We start from the raw sequence: 18,999 nt of genomic DNA on the forward strand, positions 1-18,999 counted from the left end.
AATGCTTAATGACTGAGCCACCCAGGAGCCCCAGAGCACCTTAGAGCTGTAATGAAAATTAGACACTACCTAAAATCAGTGATTAAGAAATATTTGAATAAGTAGTGGTACAATGCATCTAATAATGCTGTTCTAGTAGAACATACAGTTCAGACAAATATCTGTGAATAGAACAGAATAGTTAAAGGGCAGGCTGAAAACAGCAAGCATAGTCTGATTTCATTTGTGTTAACTTTCATATTTGTAAGGGATTATAAAAGGCTGACTAGGTAAACAGATCAGTTTGCCACTCTCCTTTGACCATTTTTAGCTTTCTATAATATATAGCTCTCACTCTAATAATTTAAAAAGTAAGTTAAATCTTCCTAATAAATGGATTGCCAATGAGAACAAATCATCAAAGACTGAGATGTGGTCATGGTTCTATTCTGGGGAGCCTGTTGATCATTAATTAGAGAAAAATGCTGAAAATTACTCCAAGGGTCTGGCTAAAGAGGCCAGGGACAAAACACAATAGACATAATGAAATCAGAAGGAATCAAAAGTGAATCAGTAAGACAGAAAAATCCACAGACTTGGTAAATGTAAGGGCTGATTGAAAGGTTGTGAATCAGCACCTCTGGGCACCTGGACAAAGTAAGATGGAGAAACCCATTTTAAAAACAGGTGATACATAAATACTAGGAAAAGGGGCAGGAAGAAAATAGTCCAAATGGGTTCAGAAGTTCTCTCTCGCCTGTAAAATCATGCATTTATTTTGCTTTATTCTTTATCTTCTCTATTTTTTTTTACACTACACAAAATATTTTTATAAAGAAAAGTGGGAAAAATGGTTGTAACCACAGATAAGAGACTCTTGACTCTTAATATTTCTATTAATACATTGAAAAATATGGATGCAGTGATCAGTTACCTAGAAAACTCAAGGGTGAGATAATAATTTGAATGAGCTAAAAATCACACACTGTAATGAAAGAACTCATTGTCTTCTTCCTAAATAATGCAAGGTCCAGATGGTTTTATTGGGCAGTTTTTCCAAATCATTTAAGAAACAAATAATTCTATCATTAAAGCTTTTGAAGCATAGAAAATAAAGGAGAACTTATACTAAATCTGTCAATTTCATCTCTCTGATATAAAGCCAGACAAATAGATCACAAAATAGAAAACTGTGAACCCCAATATCACATGTAAGTCTAGATATCAACTACATACAGCAAGGTATTAAAATACTAATATGCAATAAACACATTGCATTTATCACCAAAATACTAATACTGTGCAACTTTAGGGATTCTATTAATTCATTTCAGTGACAAGGAAGAAAAAAAATGATCATCCCATTAAATTAAAACTGGCACTTAATAAAATTCAACACCCACTATTGGTTTAGGAAAAAAACTTGCTAAGTTAGTAATAGAAGAAAACATCTTTAATTTGATGAAGCATCAGAAACACACAGAAAGCATACTTAGTACTGGAACACTGAGATCATTCATTCTTTTTTTTTTTTAAGATTTTATTTATTTATTTGACAGAGATCACAAAGTAGGCAGAGAGACAGGCAGAGAGAGAGAGGAAGGGAAGCAGGCTCCCTACTGAGCAGAAAGCCCAATACAGGGCTTGTTCCTAGGACCTGAGATCATGACCTGAGCTGAAGGCAGAGGCTTAACCCACTGAGTCACCCAGGTGCCTAAGATCATTCTCATTAAAGACCAGTAAATCAACTGTGCAGAACACTTAGGAGGCCAATGCCTTATCCATTAGGCTACTGGGGCTTCTTGTGCAGAACAATTAGAATAAAGGAACACCACAAGAACAGTCAAAACAAGTTCATCATTGAAGCAGAAATAGCAGATGATATGAGAAGGTCTGAACAATAGAAACAAAATCGTAAGAATAGACGTAAGGCAAAGTACTCAAATTCTTTAGGAAGAAAACAATAAAATTATATTGAAGGATCTAAGGTCTGAATATATGTTAAGTGTTATTATTAAAAAGGATCTGTTTGGGGTGCCTGGGTGGCTCACTGGGTTAAAGCCTCTGCCTTCGGCTCAGGTCATGATCTCAGGGTCCTGGGATTGAGCCCTGCATCGGGCTCTCTGCTCAGCAGGGAGCCTGCTTCCCCCCGTCTCTGCCTGCCTCTCTGCCTACTTGTGATCTCTGTCTGTCAAATAAATAAATAAAATCTTAAAAAAAAAAAAAGGATCTGTTCTTCCCATGTGATTAATCTAATGCAAACCAATTTAAACACCAATAAAAAAAAAATTTTTTTTTTTTTACAAAATGAGTCTAAAGTTTACCTGGCAGGTAAAACATTCAGGAAATGCCACAACCTGTACTGAATTATAGTATTCTTGGGAACCCACCTAAAGCAAAGTTAAAATTAAAACAGGCATAGGAATGGACAAATAGATAAATGGAAAGAAACAAAGAAGCCTAGACCTATAGTTTTGTTTATGTTGGAATTTGCCAATAGGTGTTATTTCAAAGGATAGATCATAGACACTTGGAGAAAAAAGTTGGCCCACCCTATCAGAGCACATACTGAAATTCTAAGTGGATTAATGGAAAAGTCTTCGAAAACACAGTGTAACTACTGGAAGGAAAGATGGGGGAACATTTTTATAATCTTGTGATGCAGAAGAGCTTCCTAACCAGGTATAGTAACCACCACAAATAAAAAGACTAACAGATTTGGGGTGCCTGGGGGACACAGTCAGCCGAGCATCTGACCCTTGGTTTCAGCTCAGGTCTTGATCTCAGCGTCGTGGGACAGAGCATCAGTGGGGCCAGACCTCAGGCTCCGTGCTCAGCAGGGAGTCTGCTCGGGATTTTCCCTCTCTCCCTCTCCCCTCCTCCTCATCACATGCATTCTCTTTCAGATAAATAAAGCTTTAAAAAAATTATAAACTTCTGTACAACAAATTTGAAAGGAAACCACTGACAGGAAGAAAATGATTGCTGTTTTTATGTAATAGACCAAGAATAAGTATCTGTAATATACAATGAATACTTTTAGATCCAGAATAAAAACTGACTGAATAATGATTTGCCCCCATCAGTGGACAAATAAGCAAAGGACACAGGCAGTCAATTCACAGAAAAAAAGAAACAAAAAGAGTTTGTAAACTTATTTAAATGTAGTCATCAGCTCAGAAAAGGTAAGTTAAAACAAAACAAAAAAAAAAAAACAAGATACCTTGGCTTTGCCTATCACATAGCAAAATTTGAAAAGATTTCAAATAATAAGAGAGCTAACCTTTCCTGAACACTTATTATATGCTATATTCCAGAAACTTCAAACCTAATTCATTTAATCCTCATAAAAACTCAGTGGGGGTAGGTATTATCATTCCTATGATGCAGACAATAAATCAAGTTAGGGAGGTTGGTTAATATGTCTGTCCAAGGTCACCCAGGTAACTGGCGGGAGACCCGTAATTAGAATCCAGGTACTCTGGGGTCAGAGTCTGTGCTCCTCATTACTATATTTGGAAATAGGTGAATGGCATAGAAGAAGTAGGGAGATTATAGTATCTATCTGGCTTTTCCTAAAGAGTTTCTATGGAGAACCCCATGATAGGAGGAAACTGGTGAAGCATGGATACTGTGAGTTTGTATCTTCTTCCATAGGGACAGATGGTTTTGGTCATCTAAAGCACTATGGTAACTTGGCCTTTTTGCTAAAAAGAAAATGGGCTATGACCATCTGAGTAGTGCTGTGGGTAGACCGTGTGATGGTTCACCTGGACACATTCAGTGTCTGACCCACTTTGCACATGGTCCAAAGTGGATACCTGGTCATTGCCAGCTCTCTGCTATGCACTTGGTCATACCCCCCTGAAACCTCAGCCTTCGTGCTCCCTGGCAGAATGGGGAGCATCATTCAGAGATGACCAGGTGACGTGTCACTTGGTAGGATGTGACGTGGAGCCCATGTTAATTTGTATTCTTACATTTGAAGTGTTGGTTCCTTCTTCCCCTTGACCTTTAGCTCTTCTGAATCGTAGACAGCCAGAGAGGAGGGTGCCAGCTATGGGCCAGACATCTGATGTGGGGCACTGATGGCTAACAAACACAGGTACTTCCAGTAGGCACCAAACATAACAGTTGTGGGGGCGGGTCTCCTCCCTGTCCCTCTGCGTCCACCTTCAAATGTCCATATAGTTCCTCTTTTCCTTTTCCCATCTCTTACTCTCTTTAATCCTTGACTTTGTTCTTTCTCCTCCCTTGGTGACAGCCCTGACTAACAAAGTGGCTGATTCTACCTGGAAGGTATCGGCTGCTTTTAAGACAAAGGTGTTAAGAGCTGTAATGAAGCAATGCTGATGGGTGTAATTTTGACAAGAAACAGTTATTTTGGCAAAGAGGCTTTGGGCCAGCTGATACTTTGAGGACTGTTTGTTGACGCTTAAATCTATATGCCGTCTTATTTGGAGTCATTTGAAGTCCTAGATAGAGTAACTTAAAATAGCAAAACCTAAGACACTAGGGAAATTGCACTGCTGCAAAAATATCTATGGAGAAATAAAACTATACCAGACAAAATTCCATTGGGAAACTACTGACTTAACATTATCAGAGAAATGGAATGAGCAGAGGTACAAGAGACAAATGACTGTATTGTAGTTTTTGTGTGTGTGTCCTTGTCTGTGCAGGTATGTATATACATACGCATCTATACACACACACACACACACACACACACACACCCCTCCCCTGCCCCCGGACTAAATCTCGGCATTGTAAACATGCAAGGAGTAAGAAGGTGTGTTCTTCAAATTTTTTTCATCTTTTTAATTTTTTTTTAAGTACAAATTCAAAACCAGGAATTAGATACAATTTCATTTGAAAAGAAAACAGTCCCCAGACTCTCGGGAGAGTCTTGCAAAACAGTCCTGACACCTAGACCACCATTTTGTTTTGTTTGACGGAAAAGTTAATTTCAAATAGAACCATGTATTTTCATTTAAAAAGTGTATTTAAAACTGCACAACTTGTAGTCCAATGGGAACACCTCCTGCTTCTTAACATATTTTGAAGTAGATTGAATAGAGTAGGAACATTTGATCCATTTCAAAAGACATTTCACACTTATTTGCTTAAAATGCCCTTTAAATATCAACAAGAAGGCATTAAATCCCTGGGATTTAGCTTGAAACTGTAAATTGCACAAGGAAATGCAGGAGAGAGAGCATTAACCTACACATGTTTTGTCAAAATAGAACTTTCAGATTTCATTGCAAGCAGTTCTGGATTTTAGCAAGTCACATGCATTTTGTTAAATCTCCCTTCCTCAATTTTTAAAAAGATTTCATTTATTTATTAGAGAGAGAGAGCATGCATGAGCACGAGTGGGAGTGTGTGGGTGGGAAGGGCAGAGGGACAAGCAGACACCCCGCTGATCGGAGAGTCTGATGTAGGGCTCAAACCCCCAGGACCCAGGGATTGTGACCATATCTGAAGGCAGATTCCTAACAGACGGAGCCACCCAGGCGCCCCTTATCATAATCTAAAAACCAACTCTACTGTAATCTTCTCAGAGGATGTGTCCAGTTTGCATGCTTTCCTTAATCGTGATTTGCCATCACTTGCTAAACAGGGCCCTATCCTTAAAATATTGTACCACTATTCAGCATACTCCAAACTGGCACTAAAAAGAAATCATCTAAGAATAGCTTTAGTCAACAGGGCTGACAGCAGATCAGAGAGCGAGAGCTATGGAGAAAGAACAGACTCCCTGCTTGGCTTTACATTATAATCATCTGCACTGGGGCAGGATCCTCCTCACCCCAGAGGGGGCCAGATTCTCCTGGTCTGGGAGGGGGGCCTGGAAATGGTTACTTTGTAAGCCTTCAAAGTCACCGTAATTGGCAGCTGAGTTGGGAACTGCTGAATGAAGCTTGAGTCTATACGTGTTAAATGTCAAAACAAAGCAATGGACAGTAATTGAATTTATCCCACCTGCCAAAGAGACGGGATAGATATCATGTAAAGAACATGGTATTAAAGAGAGGAAAAAGCCTATAAAAGAAAGGTAGACACTAGATGATAGGAGAAATGGGTGGATGATTCCATATTTTCTCTAATAATTGTTTACGTTTTCATCATTCCTAATAAAGACATGTTTTCCTTAATGGTAGTGTTTAGAAATTTAAAAAAAAAAAATCTCATTCTTACTAGATTCTGGCTCAAGTGATCTGTTTGCAACTCTGTTTCCATGAGGACCAACCAGTAAGTTGTTTATATTCCCACTGTGCCTAGTTTCCATGCTGCTTTCCACAGTCTCCCGGAATGAGACAAATTCAAGCTGCTTCCTCTGGGGGGTGCATAGTTATAGGAGTATATATATATTTCTGAACTCCCAAGCCTGTGTGTGAGGACATGAATGCGTGTAGACACGAGGGTGTCTATACTGGCCTGGTGGCCAGTGTTGTTATCACAATATCACACAGGAGACTTCTCCATATACCCCTTCCCTTTGTAACTGGTTCTGACCCTGTGAACTCCTCAAATGCTTCAGCCTCGAGTTAGCTTGAACAGAACTATCAGAAACTCTGAAAGACCCTCACATGCGATCTTTTGTTGGTAATACTGAAGATTGAGAGATGAACACCTTTTTTTTTTTTTTAATCCAAAAATGATTTGGGAAAACTTGAACAGCAGGTGGAAACAGCATGTGTTGGAGGGCGGAGTAGGTATTGGGGAAGAAACACAGAGCTTTACAACCAGACAACATATGAACTCTATTCCATTAAGGTTCTACTATGATGGCTAATTTTATGTCTCAACTGGACGGGGCCACGGGGTGCCTGGATGTTTGGCTAAATATTGTTCTGGGTGTGTCTGTAAACATCTTTCTGGATGAGATTAACTTTAAATATAGAATGATCCAAGCAATTGAAGACACGAATAGAACAAAAACAAGTTGAGTGAGAGAGAACTCTGCCCTCCCGGGGACATCCATCTTTTCTGGACTCACTGGGGCTGAAACACTGGTTCTTGTGTCTCGTGCCTGCTAGCTTTCAGGCTGGAAATATACGTCATCTGACCTGGGTCTCTGGCTTGCCAACTTCAGGGTTTGAGGCTTATCAGCCTCCTTAATCATGCAAGCCAACCACTTAAAATAAATCCCTTTAGATGAACAGATAGATATAGACAGACAGATGTATCTTAGAGGTGCTAGTTGCCAGTACTGGTATCTTACAGGTGCTAGAACAATGACAACAACAAAACCATTTTTGTATAGGCACTGATTGGAATACCAGTTCTGTTTCTCTGGAGAACCCTGGCCAATACTTATACAAATATGGCTTCAGTGTGGGCATGTTCCCAATAACTGTAAGATGAGGCTACAGATGGTGGCCATGTTGTCTTCACTTAGTAATGATACCCCACTCTTTCCACTGTGCCCCACTCTCTTGAGGATCCCTCGGAAAGAGGATTGGCAAAGGTTAGAAATTCTAGAATGGTGTATCCTAAGAGGAGTAGAAAGTCTTTGCATATATGTTTAATTTCTTAGAAATTGGGAAAGTGGTAATCCCAGTGTGCCGTGTCGATGTGTCTCAGCTTAAAAGCAGATGTTTATTCCATAGGCCTGGGACCAATTATTTGTGTGACAGATTACAGGGCCTGATGAGCTGTCAGTGCTGTATTTCATTCATTCTTGGATTCATGTTATTATGTCTCTTTTTTTCTAGTTGAGATTGTCCTTTTGAGCTTAATTGCTGCATCTGGTTTCCTGAGACCAATTTGGAAAAATTAGGCCAAACACTCAATTCTCACTAAGATGGCCAACTACCGATTAATAAAATATTTTTGATCCTTGAGTGGAGCTTACAAAAGTCCAACTCTCTGGAGCTCTATAGTGCAGTAGCCCTAAGGGAATGTGACACGTGCAATGAAAAACAGCTTTATGTTCCCTTTCCAGACCCCGAATGCCTGGGCTCAAATCCTTGAAACCAGATTATAGAAATTCTGATTATATGCTAATTTTCACACCTTGGCATAAACTGTCCTTATAAGTTCTTTCTCATTATGTCTAGTCAGCCCCTGAGTTCTGATACTTGCCCTTCTTCTTTTGAATTCCCACGGCCATCAATTACCATGTATGCAACTATCATTTCATACCTGGGTTGTTGTCTTACCTTGGCCTCTGACCTTTTTTCTAACTCTAACATCCTCTGTGTTAACACTCGTTAATTTTCTCGACCATTTTATTATGTTACTTTCCTATTCAAAGACTTCTTATGGCCCCGTATTCTGCAGCGCTGGCAACCAATGTCATCACCTATCAAAAGTACCCAACTTTGTATTAATTTCCAGGGGATAACTTTCCTCTACTCAGACTGGTCCAGAAGCCTAGGAGTCCAGAGAAGAAGGGAGATGGGGGCTCTAGAGGACCAGCATCCCAGCAGGACAGAGTGTTCTTCCTTTATTATGAAGTCAGCACAGAAGAACTCTAACAGGCCCCTGTGCACTTTAGGAAGGAAACTCTATGAGTGTTGCTGAGAATGTGTTGGAGGCAGAAAGGTTAGTGTGGGGACTGGTGGGGAAATGAAGAGAGGGAGGACCATGCCCTCGCCAAGGACGGACACTCATTCTTTTATCTCCAGCCCTTCCACTGAGCCTGGAACTTAGTAGACACAGTTAATACACATTTGCTGCACTGAATGGGAATTTCATATAGCCTCTCGGACTACTCCACACTTGGTTCCCTCCTAATTTTCTAGTTTCACCACCTAATAATAAAGCACACAGTATTTTCCCCTTTGTTGTTCATTCCTTGATTCCCAAGTGGGGATCATGGCCCAGTAGACACACCATGGCATCATGGATTTAGACTGACTCAGGTTCTAATGTAGGGGCTTTACCCTTAAGAGCTTTGTAAACTTGGCTGAAGTTGTTTTCACCAGATCCCAGCTTCTTCTTTTCAACATTGGGGATCAGGATGCCTGTCTCATGGTGATGCCATAGTGATCCAAAAGGATAGGACAAGTACACAGCCCAGAGTGGGGGTACCGGGCACTCAATGCTGTTTTTCTTGGCCTCTTCTACCTCCTGTCCTGCTCTCCACAGTTAGATGGCTCTGTTATTCAGCAAACAATAGTGTGAATCTGTTCTGTGTAGAGCAAGGTGGTAGGTCTGCACACTGAAAAAGAAATAGGATAACTTTCTTGTCTTTCAGGAACCCTCAGTATAACACAGAAAATAGTATTCCTTCTCCAGCAAAGTAAGAGACTTTGGAGAAGGGAGAGAATAAATACCCTAAAACTGAGATAGGAAACCTGGGGAACCCTTCCTGGGCCCCTTGAAGTTAGGAACAAAAGTGCAATACATCTTTGTATCCAACACAGCGTCTAGAATAATGCTGAATACAAGCACGGAGTCCGTCAGTCAGTCCCAGCAGACAGATTAACGCAGCAAACCCAAGGGATCGCCTTCCTTCCCTTCCATCCAGCAGCTCCCCTTGAAATAGACACTAATCCCTAGCCCTTTCCTCCTCCGTCCTGATGCTCTGCTTAGCCCCTGCCCCCATAATTTTCTCTTCAGGGGTCTTCTGCTGTGCCCCTGTAGGGGACTGATTTGGGCACAGGTTATATTATCTCATACCTGTGTTTTTGTCTCATACCTGCTATTTTTTTTTTTAAGATTTTATTTATTTGACAGACCGAGATCACAAGTAGGCAGAGAGGCAGGCAGAGAGGAGGAGGGGAGAAGTAGGCTCCATGCTGAGCAGAGAGCCTGATGCGGGGCTCGATCCCAGGACCCTGAGATCATGACCTGAGCTGAAGGCAGAGGCTTAACCCACTGAGCCACCCAGGCGTCCCTAACCCTGCTATTTGTAAGTGACTTTGAGTCCTGATGTTCTTCATAGTAACCATGAAAACAACACAGGCCAAGAGGCTTGCCCTCTGGTGTTAAGATCCAGATTTCTATTCTGTTACCTTGCTAATGACCCAGGTTCCTTCCAATTATTTTATCCCGGCTTAATTAGGAGCCCTTGCCCGTGATGGAGAACATCTCTGCCTTGGAAAAGCAGGGCCATGTACTAACATTATTGGATGATTCCTGTTCTGGCCAGGACACCTGTCTTAACTCTCTGTTCTGTAGTGAGGGACAGACAGGGAGGAATCTGCTAAGTGTGATGCTCAAATGTCTTTAATAATCATTCGAAATTAATAAGTAAATTCTTCCTCAAAGATCAGACAAATAGCCATCATTCAAATACCTTACATTTTCCTCTTGTTCCCCACGACACCTCTATCCTTGGCCATTCTCCTCTCCGTCTTCTCTTCCCTACCATCACAATCGACTTGTCCTAAATGCCCTTCTTGGTGGGCTTTGCCAGGCTAGTTAATTTGCTAAGCGATTTTAGGCTAATGTGTTCCTGAATGTCAGTACCTCACAGTGTCCCTATCACTCATGCCCTGTCTCCCAAATAATGTGTATTTTAACAAGGAACTTCTGGAAGCACGCTCTTGTTATCCTAAATGAATAATTCCATTGAGGCTGGTAGAGCTGCTATTTGGGAACTTCTGGGTCTCCATTTAAAGCTCCAAATTAGGGCAGTTTAAATCTGGGGCTCCCTGAGCATTTACAGACCTAGCAGCCCAGTTCTTCTTTCCCTGGGGAGAAGGGTGTGGCCTCCAGGTAGGAGGTGCTGTGTTCAGACCCTCGCAGAATCTGGGCATGAGGAAGCCAAGTCATTCAGGGCAGTTACTGAGGGCTGGGGGTCTACACTTGGGTTCTTTCCCTAACAACAACCAAAATGTCTTTTGTCCTTGGTGAAACTCTGTTCTTCTCTGTCCAGTAGAGGACCTCAAAATTTAGCTCCAGTTCCAAGATCCAGTGCTTCTCCATGCTCTGGTCACACTCTGTCTGCACAGTGGTGTACACCAGACTGTTGGGGTTCACTACTGTCTTCACCACTTTCCAGCCCTGTGACCTGGGGGAAGTTTCTCCATGGTCCTGAGGCTTGACCTCTTTTTTTGGGAAAACAGCATAGCCATAGAACCCATTCCACAGAATCCCATAGGGTTGAACAAGTCCATCTCTGTGCTCGGCATGTGGCAGGAGCTATGTCAGTCTGGAAGAGCTATTCCTCATGTCATTGTCATGGTCGTCATCATAAGGCACTGACTCTAACTGGCCAGCAGTCAATGCCTGCCTTGTGAGGCTTTGCTGGGGACCTTCAGGCAAGAGGCTACCTGACCTGGTCATGTCCATGTGCCAACACAGACTCTTGCCGCATGGTGTCAGCATCTGATCTCTGACTGCCGGGGAAAGTAACCAGAGGGATTAGGGCTTAAATCTAAGAAGCCAACTTACTTTACGCAGAAGCCCCCAGCTGGAAAGAGGAACCCTAAATCTAGTCCTAACAGAAAAGCTAGACGGAAGAATAAGAAAGATCACTTGAGAGGAAGAAGGAAGAGTTGCCTCGATACAGAAACCCTACAAACACCCAGCCGATGTTCCAGGAGGGAGCCCGGCTCCCTCTCTTCACTTCTTGGATGTGCCGTACTCGAAATCTTTGTAGGATCCTTTCCTTCAAGGATTCCTATGGGACTAGTATTCCTCTCACCTTCTGCAGGGATTCGCACCCTCTCTTCCCAGTTTCATCTAACCTCTTAGTTACTCATCACCGGGGCAGTCACGTCCCTCACGGTAGGTGAACTCCGGACGTAATGCGCCTCTGCTTTGAGAGCCCCGCTAGGCTTCTAGACTCTGTGTGAGCGTCTTGCATTTAACCAGCTTCTCACAGTTGGAATGAGATGTGATGGCTGAGCTGCCTTGAAGAAAGTAGGCATGCTGCATTGACCATGAGGAAATCTGGCTTTAAAAAAGTCTAGGGGTCCCTGATGGCACAGGTGTGACTGATACAGGTGAAGTGTCTGACTTCTGATTTTGACTCAGGTCATGATCTCAGGGTGGTGAGATAGAGCCCTGAGTGCAGGTTGGGCCCTGCACTCAGTGGGGAGTCTGTTTCAGATTCTCCCTCTCTCTTTGCCTCTCATGCTCTCTTTCTCTCTCTCAAATAAATAAATAAATCTTTTAAAGAAAAGTCGAAATGCTTCTGTCTAAAATGCTTTGTAAACTAGAATATTCTATAGAAATAAGGTAGCAACAGTAGTGGATTCTGCTATGTTAAGTATAGTGTTCTCTGAATCAGTTGAGCACCCCAAAACAATGCTCATTTTTAACTACTGGAAGAAGAGGGGACATTACTACATCACCAAAGGCGAGATTTTATAGAATTGCAAACCAGTTTTCTCTCTTGGTCATTCTGTCTGGCCAAATTGTCATATGCTAATTCCGTAGCCATATTGTTGCTGGGGGCAGAACACTGTGCACACCCTTGCAGACTGGAGGGGATTATCTTAGTCCATACTATGGCCTTCCTACTCCTTTTACCAGGGATGGAGCCCTGTTGAAATAAACCTGGTGAATGTTTTCCACAGGTTCACTAATACCCTATAAAATTCCACAGACATAGCTGTATAAGGAAAAGAAAAAAGCTGAGTTTATATATCTTTAAAAAATTAAATTAGTGGGGAGCCTCGGTGGCCTGGGAGGCTCAGTTGGTTAAGTGTGTGTCTTTGGCTCAGGTCATGAACCTGGGGTCCTGGGTTGAGCTCTGCATGGAGTGGGGGGAGTTCCCTATTCATCAAGGAGCCTGTTTCTCCCTCTCCTACTCCCCTGACTTGTGTTCTCTTTCTCTCTCTCAAATAAATAAATAAAACCTTTAAAAAAATCAAATTAGGGAGCTCAAGTTACCAGCATATTTTAGTCAAAGCAGCCATTATTATAAAAGGCAATATTCAAATTTTTGATTTGGGTGAATCAAAAATATTCAACACAAAACCTTAATTTATCCAATTAAAGCTTCTATGTAGTTTTTAAGACCAGGATTCAGATTAGATTAAGTCGATGGACTCAAATGATACATGAGCCATCTCCCCTGATCCAATCAGCAGGAAACACTCCCTAACAATCACCTGCATCTTATAGGATCTGCAAGGAGCAGATGGGATTCAGATTTCTAATAGGTAATGTCACTGCAGTCCTGTCTCCCCTTTTCTAGATGCTTTCCCCCAGGTTGGGGTGGGGGGGGGGGAATTGGGCTGTTAGAACTACACTTCAGAGGAGCCTGGTTACTGTTTCCATGAGTAAGATCAAATGGTGTTTATCCTCCATCGATCAATACCATCTTGTTTGAACTGATTGAGTCATTTAGAGACACATAAGGTAATGACAACAATTGTGCAACAGTACCCAGCGTCCTCCCCAGCCTGCTGAGGGATGACAGTATTTTAAAAGACAGTTATTGAAACAGATTTGTAACATCAACGGGCTGTGTGATGAAATGAACACACGCCACCACAGGCTGCCCGGTGGGTTTCGGGGAAAAGGGCATTGGGCTATTTTAGCTAAGAGTTTCCTTGAGCAACAGTCTCTGAAATAAAGCATGCTATGTTGTGTTTTTGTTGCTGCTGTCTTTTTATAATAAGAGAAAGTAAGATGTTCTGTCTTTTTGTCTAGTACACGGTTATTCTTGGTGACTAATCAGAACTTTTATTATTTGTGTATAGTTTTTGATTGACTATATCAGTAGAGTTTTTTTTTTTATTATTATTCTATCAGAGTTTTGACAGAGCAGCTACTAGGTAAGTTTGGAAAGCCTCTGGATATTTTTCTGGAGATTGTTACAAATAGAGAAATGGGAAGGGGAAGAGAGTTTCACTGAATTCCTACTGAACGCCAGGGACTGGCTTCAACTGTTTTGCTGTGTCATCTCATTTAATCTTCACCGAATTCTGTAAGGTGGCTTCTACCCCCATGGCAAACTCAAGGAATCTGAGATTCAGGGACTTTAAGTAGTGTGCCCGAGGCCACAGAGCTCGGGAACTTGGGAACCTGCCTTCCAGCCACCCTCTGTCGGGAGAGTAGTGTTCTTTCTAGAATGAATTTGCAAAGTGTCTAAAAGAGGCATGGTCCTATTTGATGGAAGACAGCTAGACCTTCAGGTCCCTAGATGGTTTCACTGGTAATTTCAGTGGGTTCTGGTTTTATGAACACTGGGTGTGAGCTCTCGAAAGGATTTATTCTTTCTTAATCTGCATTCTGAGGAATCCCTTCCTGAGACACGTTAATAGACGTTCCTAAAAGCCGTTCTGTTGTAAACGAAGCGAGGAAACGAAACATCTCGCACTGCCCAACGCTCACCAGAAATGCATACACGTACACACACAGTAATGCCCCAGTGCCTGTGAAGACAGTTACAATGGTGACACACTTGGGCTCCGGGGTCTGTCCACCCGGCTGGGGAATCCGGCTCATTGTTCCCCGCCTGGGTGATGCTGAGTCTGCGAGGTAACTAATCCCTGCTCAGTTTGCTCATTAGTAAAATGTTATTATAGTATCTACCTTATAGGACTATTTGAAGAATAATATAGACGAACCCTGGAAGGTGCTGAGGACGACGCTTGCCCATATAAGGCTCAACCAACATCTGTCATTGTTAGTTTCACTCCAGACGTTCACGTGATAACAAGACCTGCTTTAAAGTATCTGACTGCCTTTCCTCCACTTGACAACGGGGTCACTTTTTTTGAGCCACACTTACGAACATCCACTGACTACAGGGTAGGAAATGTCACGTTTGAAACAGCACAAAACAATTTGGGATTAGCCCAGTTAAAAATAATAACTAAATATTCAGCGTATTCCTATCCAACATGTCAGTTTGTATTTGCCCACCAAGTTTTTTTTTTTCTTTTCCTCTCTTTTTCCAAATTTCTTTCCCCTTCCCTTATACCCGATAAATAATAAATTGGAAGAGCAAAATGTGAGATTTATCTCAAATGGGCACTATCAATAAAATTCCAGAAAATACGGCCCTAAAATGTGAACCCATAAGTCGTCTCTCTATCATTCTGTATTTCGCAGGGGAAGGTCTTTGCCCTGCAACAGGTCCATGTTTATTCTAGAGATAAACAGGTCCGTGTTTATTCTAGAGCACTCACTGTTCTCCCCAGACCTCTGTTCCTACTGTGTATGTTCCAGCACATAATCATGAAGGATGTTTCAGACCAGACCAACACACCTTTGAAGCTTCTAAATTCTAACGAAAGTTGAGCTTGTCAGTGTATATTTTGCAAAACACTAATCTTGCACAGGGCACAAATAATTCCGTGTTCCTTCCCTTCTGGAAAATAAGCAAGACATAGCTCAACAGTCCTCCTGTAAACACTCTTGTTTAACTTGGAGCCCGTTCTCCTTGGAATTCATTCTCGTAATTGTGGAACAAAAGTATTTCAATCAGAGTTGAAGATTTCTGGCAGGAATGGATATTCCTGTTACGTGCTCTGACACCTTTCTTAAGATACAATCATAGCCTGTTTTGGTTGCAAATCCTCTTTCTGGAGTGAACAAAATGATCATGGGAAAATATATCCACTGCAGTACCGTCGCCCAAACCAGCCCGAGAAAAAGTTCTAATAATTAGCTATGCCCAAGGCTGAGATTTTAACACATTCAAAGCCAGTTATTTTCCAAGTCTGTTTTTGTTTTCTTTCCTTTTTTCTTTCTTTCTTTCTTTCTTTCTTTCTTTCTTTCTTTCTTTCTTTCTTTCTTTCTTTCTTTTCTTTTCTTTTCTTTTCTTTTCTTTTCTTTTTCCTTCCTCCCTCTCTCTCTTCCTCTCTTCCTTCCTTTCTTTTTTTCTTTTGCTAGAATGAAAAAGGGAACAGCTTAAGGCGTTCCTTTGGTGAGTAGGATTCTGGCCAAAGAGATAGCAAGAATCCACCAAGATGACTTTGAGTGGGTTTCTTTTCTTCGGGGTTTTGTGTTTGAGATTTTGGGTGGTTGCGAAGGGCAAAGGAGAGGTAAGGAGAGAATTGAAAATACGAAAGCTAAGTTATGATAGGAATTACGACCTACACAGAGAAATCAAAATCTACCACTGATGTTAATGCTCTTCTTGTAATTACATTTTGTATATTTCCAGGGGTCCTAGGACCACAGCCCACAGTCAACCCCAACGCTCCCAGCTAAATAAACTTCTCATAAACGTTAGCCGTACTCTTGAACCCAAGGCGGTAAATCTACTTTTTTGGCTCAGAAATAGATTAAATCAAGGACCAGAAGAGGCAGCCATTTCATTCTGAGATTATGTGACTCTTGAAGTATATTCTCTTGTTTTCAGGTTGCTCCATTAGTATAAACCCAGCCAGAAAGCTCCCTGCATTAGGCAGTAGGATAGAAGCTCTTCTCGCTGCGTTCCCACTGAGCCACAATGCACAGTTTCACAGAGTTGAAGCAAGAAATAGCCAAACACATGGACCGTACCTGAGTGATTGCAGAGGTCCCCACCCGGAAAAGGTTTCCTTGATTGTGGCGAGTTCAACGTGTCACTCTGGTTATGCTCTAATCAACATATCAAACTCCAAAGGTTCAGTGGCTTTAGGTTTGGTTTACAATTCCTGGGAGTTAAACTTTAACTCGCCCTGTCCCTTGCATCCATACAGCCCTTTGACCAGATAACTGGGTCACGGCGGTAGAATCTACAAAAGGGCCAGGCTCCTTAGTGGACGACATTAAAATATATTTTGTGTTAAAAACCGTTGATGTGAATATTGCTTTTGAAGCTGTTGTCCTGAGTTACGTGTTTTAAAAAGCGGAACTCACTGTAGTTTGGGCAGCTCAGCTTTTATTTACGTTAGTTCCCCTGTTCTCTGTTCCGCGGAAGGGATATTAAGTCTAAGGGGAAATCTGGGAGAGTCTGGCTTTCTTCCTTTTGTTCATGCTGTTTTAGATCACTGTTTTACATGGAGTAAAGTGTGGAGTTTCAGGTCAAGTATGCAGATAAACGCTGGCTTACAAAAACTGAAATACACAAAACATTTACATAACCAAGTAAATAGGGGCTGGGGAAATGGGCTTCTTTTTTATGCAAGCTGCTCATCTGGGTTTTAAGAGGGCACCAGCTGTGGACTGGGTTATGTGAGATCCAAAGCTATTGTTCCTGGCTTGAAACCTCAGTGGTAACCCTGATTTTTGAAGAATAAAGGAAGGGACATTTTCAAGAACTAACCTTGAGATTCTAAGTTCTTCATTAAGAGCTCTAGTCTATAGAGGAAGATCCTAAAGGTATAAAGCCCACTTTAAAAAAACAAACAAACAAAACAAAACTCAAAGCCCTCCCAATTTTGAGTACATTTTACCCTGAGGGTTTAGAAACCGCAGGCCCCATAGAATAGAGGCTACCCTCACCTGGTTATGCTTTTTTTTAAGCTTTTCTAGCTTTAAATGTTCATCTGCATCATAAAGTCCAGTATCCCTGAGATAGGAACCACTGCAATAAGAAGGGAATGAATAGGTTCTCCAAATGAAGACTGCTGCTTAATTATGCCTATTGCCCTGGTCGTCCGGTGTAAACTTTGCATTTCCCAACCTAATGCTTGGCAGCATCAAGACGTTTCAGTAATGGTTCATCGTAAACCCAGCATTCTCCATCTTCATGAAATAACCTTGTCTCCCACTGAATTTCCTTCTTCCTTTCCTGAGCTTCTGCTCTTTGTCTTTCTTCAAGTCTATGCTTGGCTTCGGTTGCCACATCAATGTCTCTGATTTTTAAGTTGAAAGCGACATCCTTCCAAAGGCAGCGGGATTCATACTCATTCTGATCTTCCGACTTCCTCACTTTCTTCTTAATTATAGGCAACTTCTTGGTATCTATAAAAACTGCATTTTCCCCTGTTGCATATTTTGCATACATTAAACCATTCCATTCCCCTTCAACTGAGCAAAAAGACTTCTTATTTGGAGAAAAAATCTCAGAAGTAATTCTGTGCTTCTTGCCCCCATAGAAAGGTTTAGTGTGGAAGACGATATTTGCACTATAGCCAGTTTTGGAACAACTGATGTTTCATTCTTGCGCCTTTCTATCCCCAGGGCACTGTGGGGATAGATAGTTCAAGTAAGAGGAGTCAGATTTTCTAGGAGCCAACTATTAACAGAAGCATGTGGGCCATGAAAACGCACAGAATGAACAATCCTTCCATCGTATAGACATAGAGAGAGAGAGGCATCAACCAAGCACACCGGAATCTAAAATGCAGGACATAATGCCTATTGCTGGAATGTTCGTTCTGCTACCGGTTTTCAGTTCTCAGACGCGTGCAAGCGTCGGTTTATCTCTACTTCTTCCAAAGTGTTGCATGACCGGGGTGACAGAACACGTGCTTTGCCCTGGAGTTGTGCCCTGGGAGTGAGCTCATGGGGGTGGGGGTGGGGGCACTCAAGTTCCCCACAGACCTACAGATGCATGAAGGACATATCCTTGGACAAGCCCCTGGGACCGGGCCCCACTGAGCAGTTTCCCTGTTTATTTTTTTTTTAGAGAAATCTCATTCTGGCATTTGGTGTCATTAAGATATTCCTGGAACTTCGGTGCCCGGGTGGCTCGTGGGTTAAGCTGCTGCCTTCAGATCAGGTCATGATCCCAGGGTCCTGGGATCGAGTCCTGCATTGGCGGGGGGGGGGGGGGGGAGATCTCTGCTCAGCAGGGAGCCTGCTTCTCCCCCTCCCTCTCTGCCTACTTGTGATCTCTGTCTGTCAAATAAATAAAATCTTAAAAAAAATAAAGATATTGCTGGAAAGTTCTTTATTTTCTAAGTCCTCTCTTTTTTGCAGGGATAGGAATATAAACGTCTGCCATCAACAGGGAAATAATGAACAGTCTCTCTTTCTGGAGGGTACTTAAGGGGACAGTCTGGGGCATGGGGACAGGAGGAGATCACCCCATGACCTGATCCCATCAGTCCAATCAAGGGAAATAAATGTACCCAGAATAGGCAGGGTTAGCCCTTCTGGGGCCCCATTCTCTGGGGAGAGACAAAGTCATAATCAAACCCCTATTATCCAATGCAGACGAAAACAAATCATTTTAAGTAGCGGTTGGTGAATATTTTTTTCATTTGTCTGTTCTGTAAATAA

At 41.9% G+C, this 18,999-nt stretch overlaps 2 protein-coding genes across 4 annotated transcripts in view; both read right to left on the reverse strand.

Annotated features, from left to right (window-relative positions):
- Window positions 1-16,431, reverse strand: part of A1CF (APOBEC1 complementation factor) — a 79,540-nt gene extending 63,109 nt beyond the window's left edge. For 2 of the 3 annotated variants that reach the window (XM_032313421.1, XM_032313420.1), the window contains exon 1: window positions 16,351-16,431. The gene's annotated coding sequence lies outside the window, so the exon portion shown is untranslated. The remainder of the gene's footprint in view (window positions 1-16,350) is intronic. The other variant, XM_032313422.1, reaches the window with a different exon arrangement.
- Window positions 16,432-17,381: 950 nt separating this feature from the next.
- LOC116573610 (oxysterol-binding protein-related protein 9-like) lies at window positions 17,382-17,929 on the reverse strand (the record flags this gene model as incomplete). The annotated part of the gene is made up of 1 exon (XM_032313772.1): window positions 17,382-17,929. A coding segment is annotated over one exon (474 nt), but the record flags the coding sequence as incomplete, so codon positions are not given.
- Between the last annotated feature and the right edge of the window lie 1,070 nt (window positions 17,930-18,999).

Source organism: Mustela erminea, chromosome 14 (assembly GCF_009829155.1).
Source record: "Mustela erminea isolate mMusErm1 chromosome 14, mMusErm1.Pri, whole genome shotgun sequence".
NCBI classification, from domain to species: domain Eukaryota; kingdom Metazoa; phylum Chordata; class Mammalia; order Carnivora; family Mustelidae; genus Mustela; species Mustela erminea.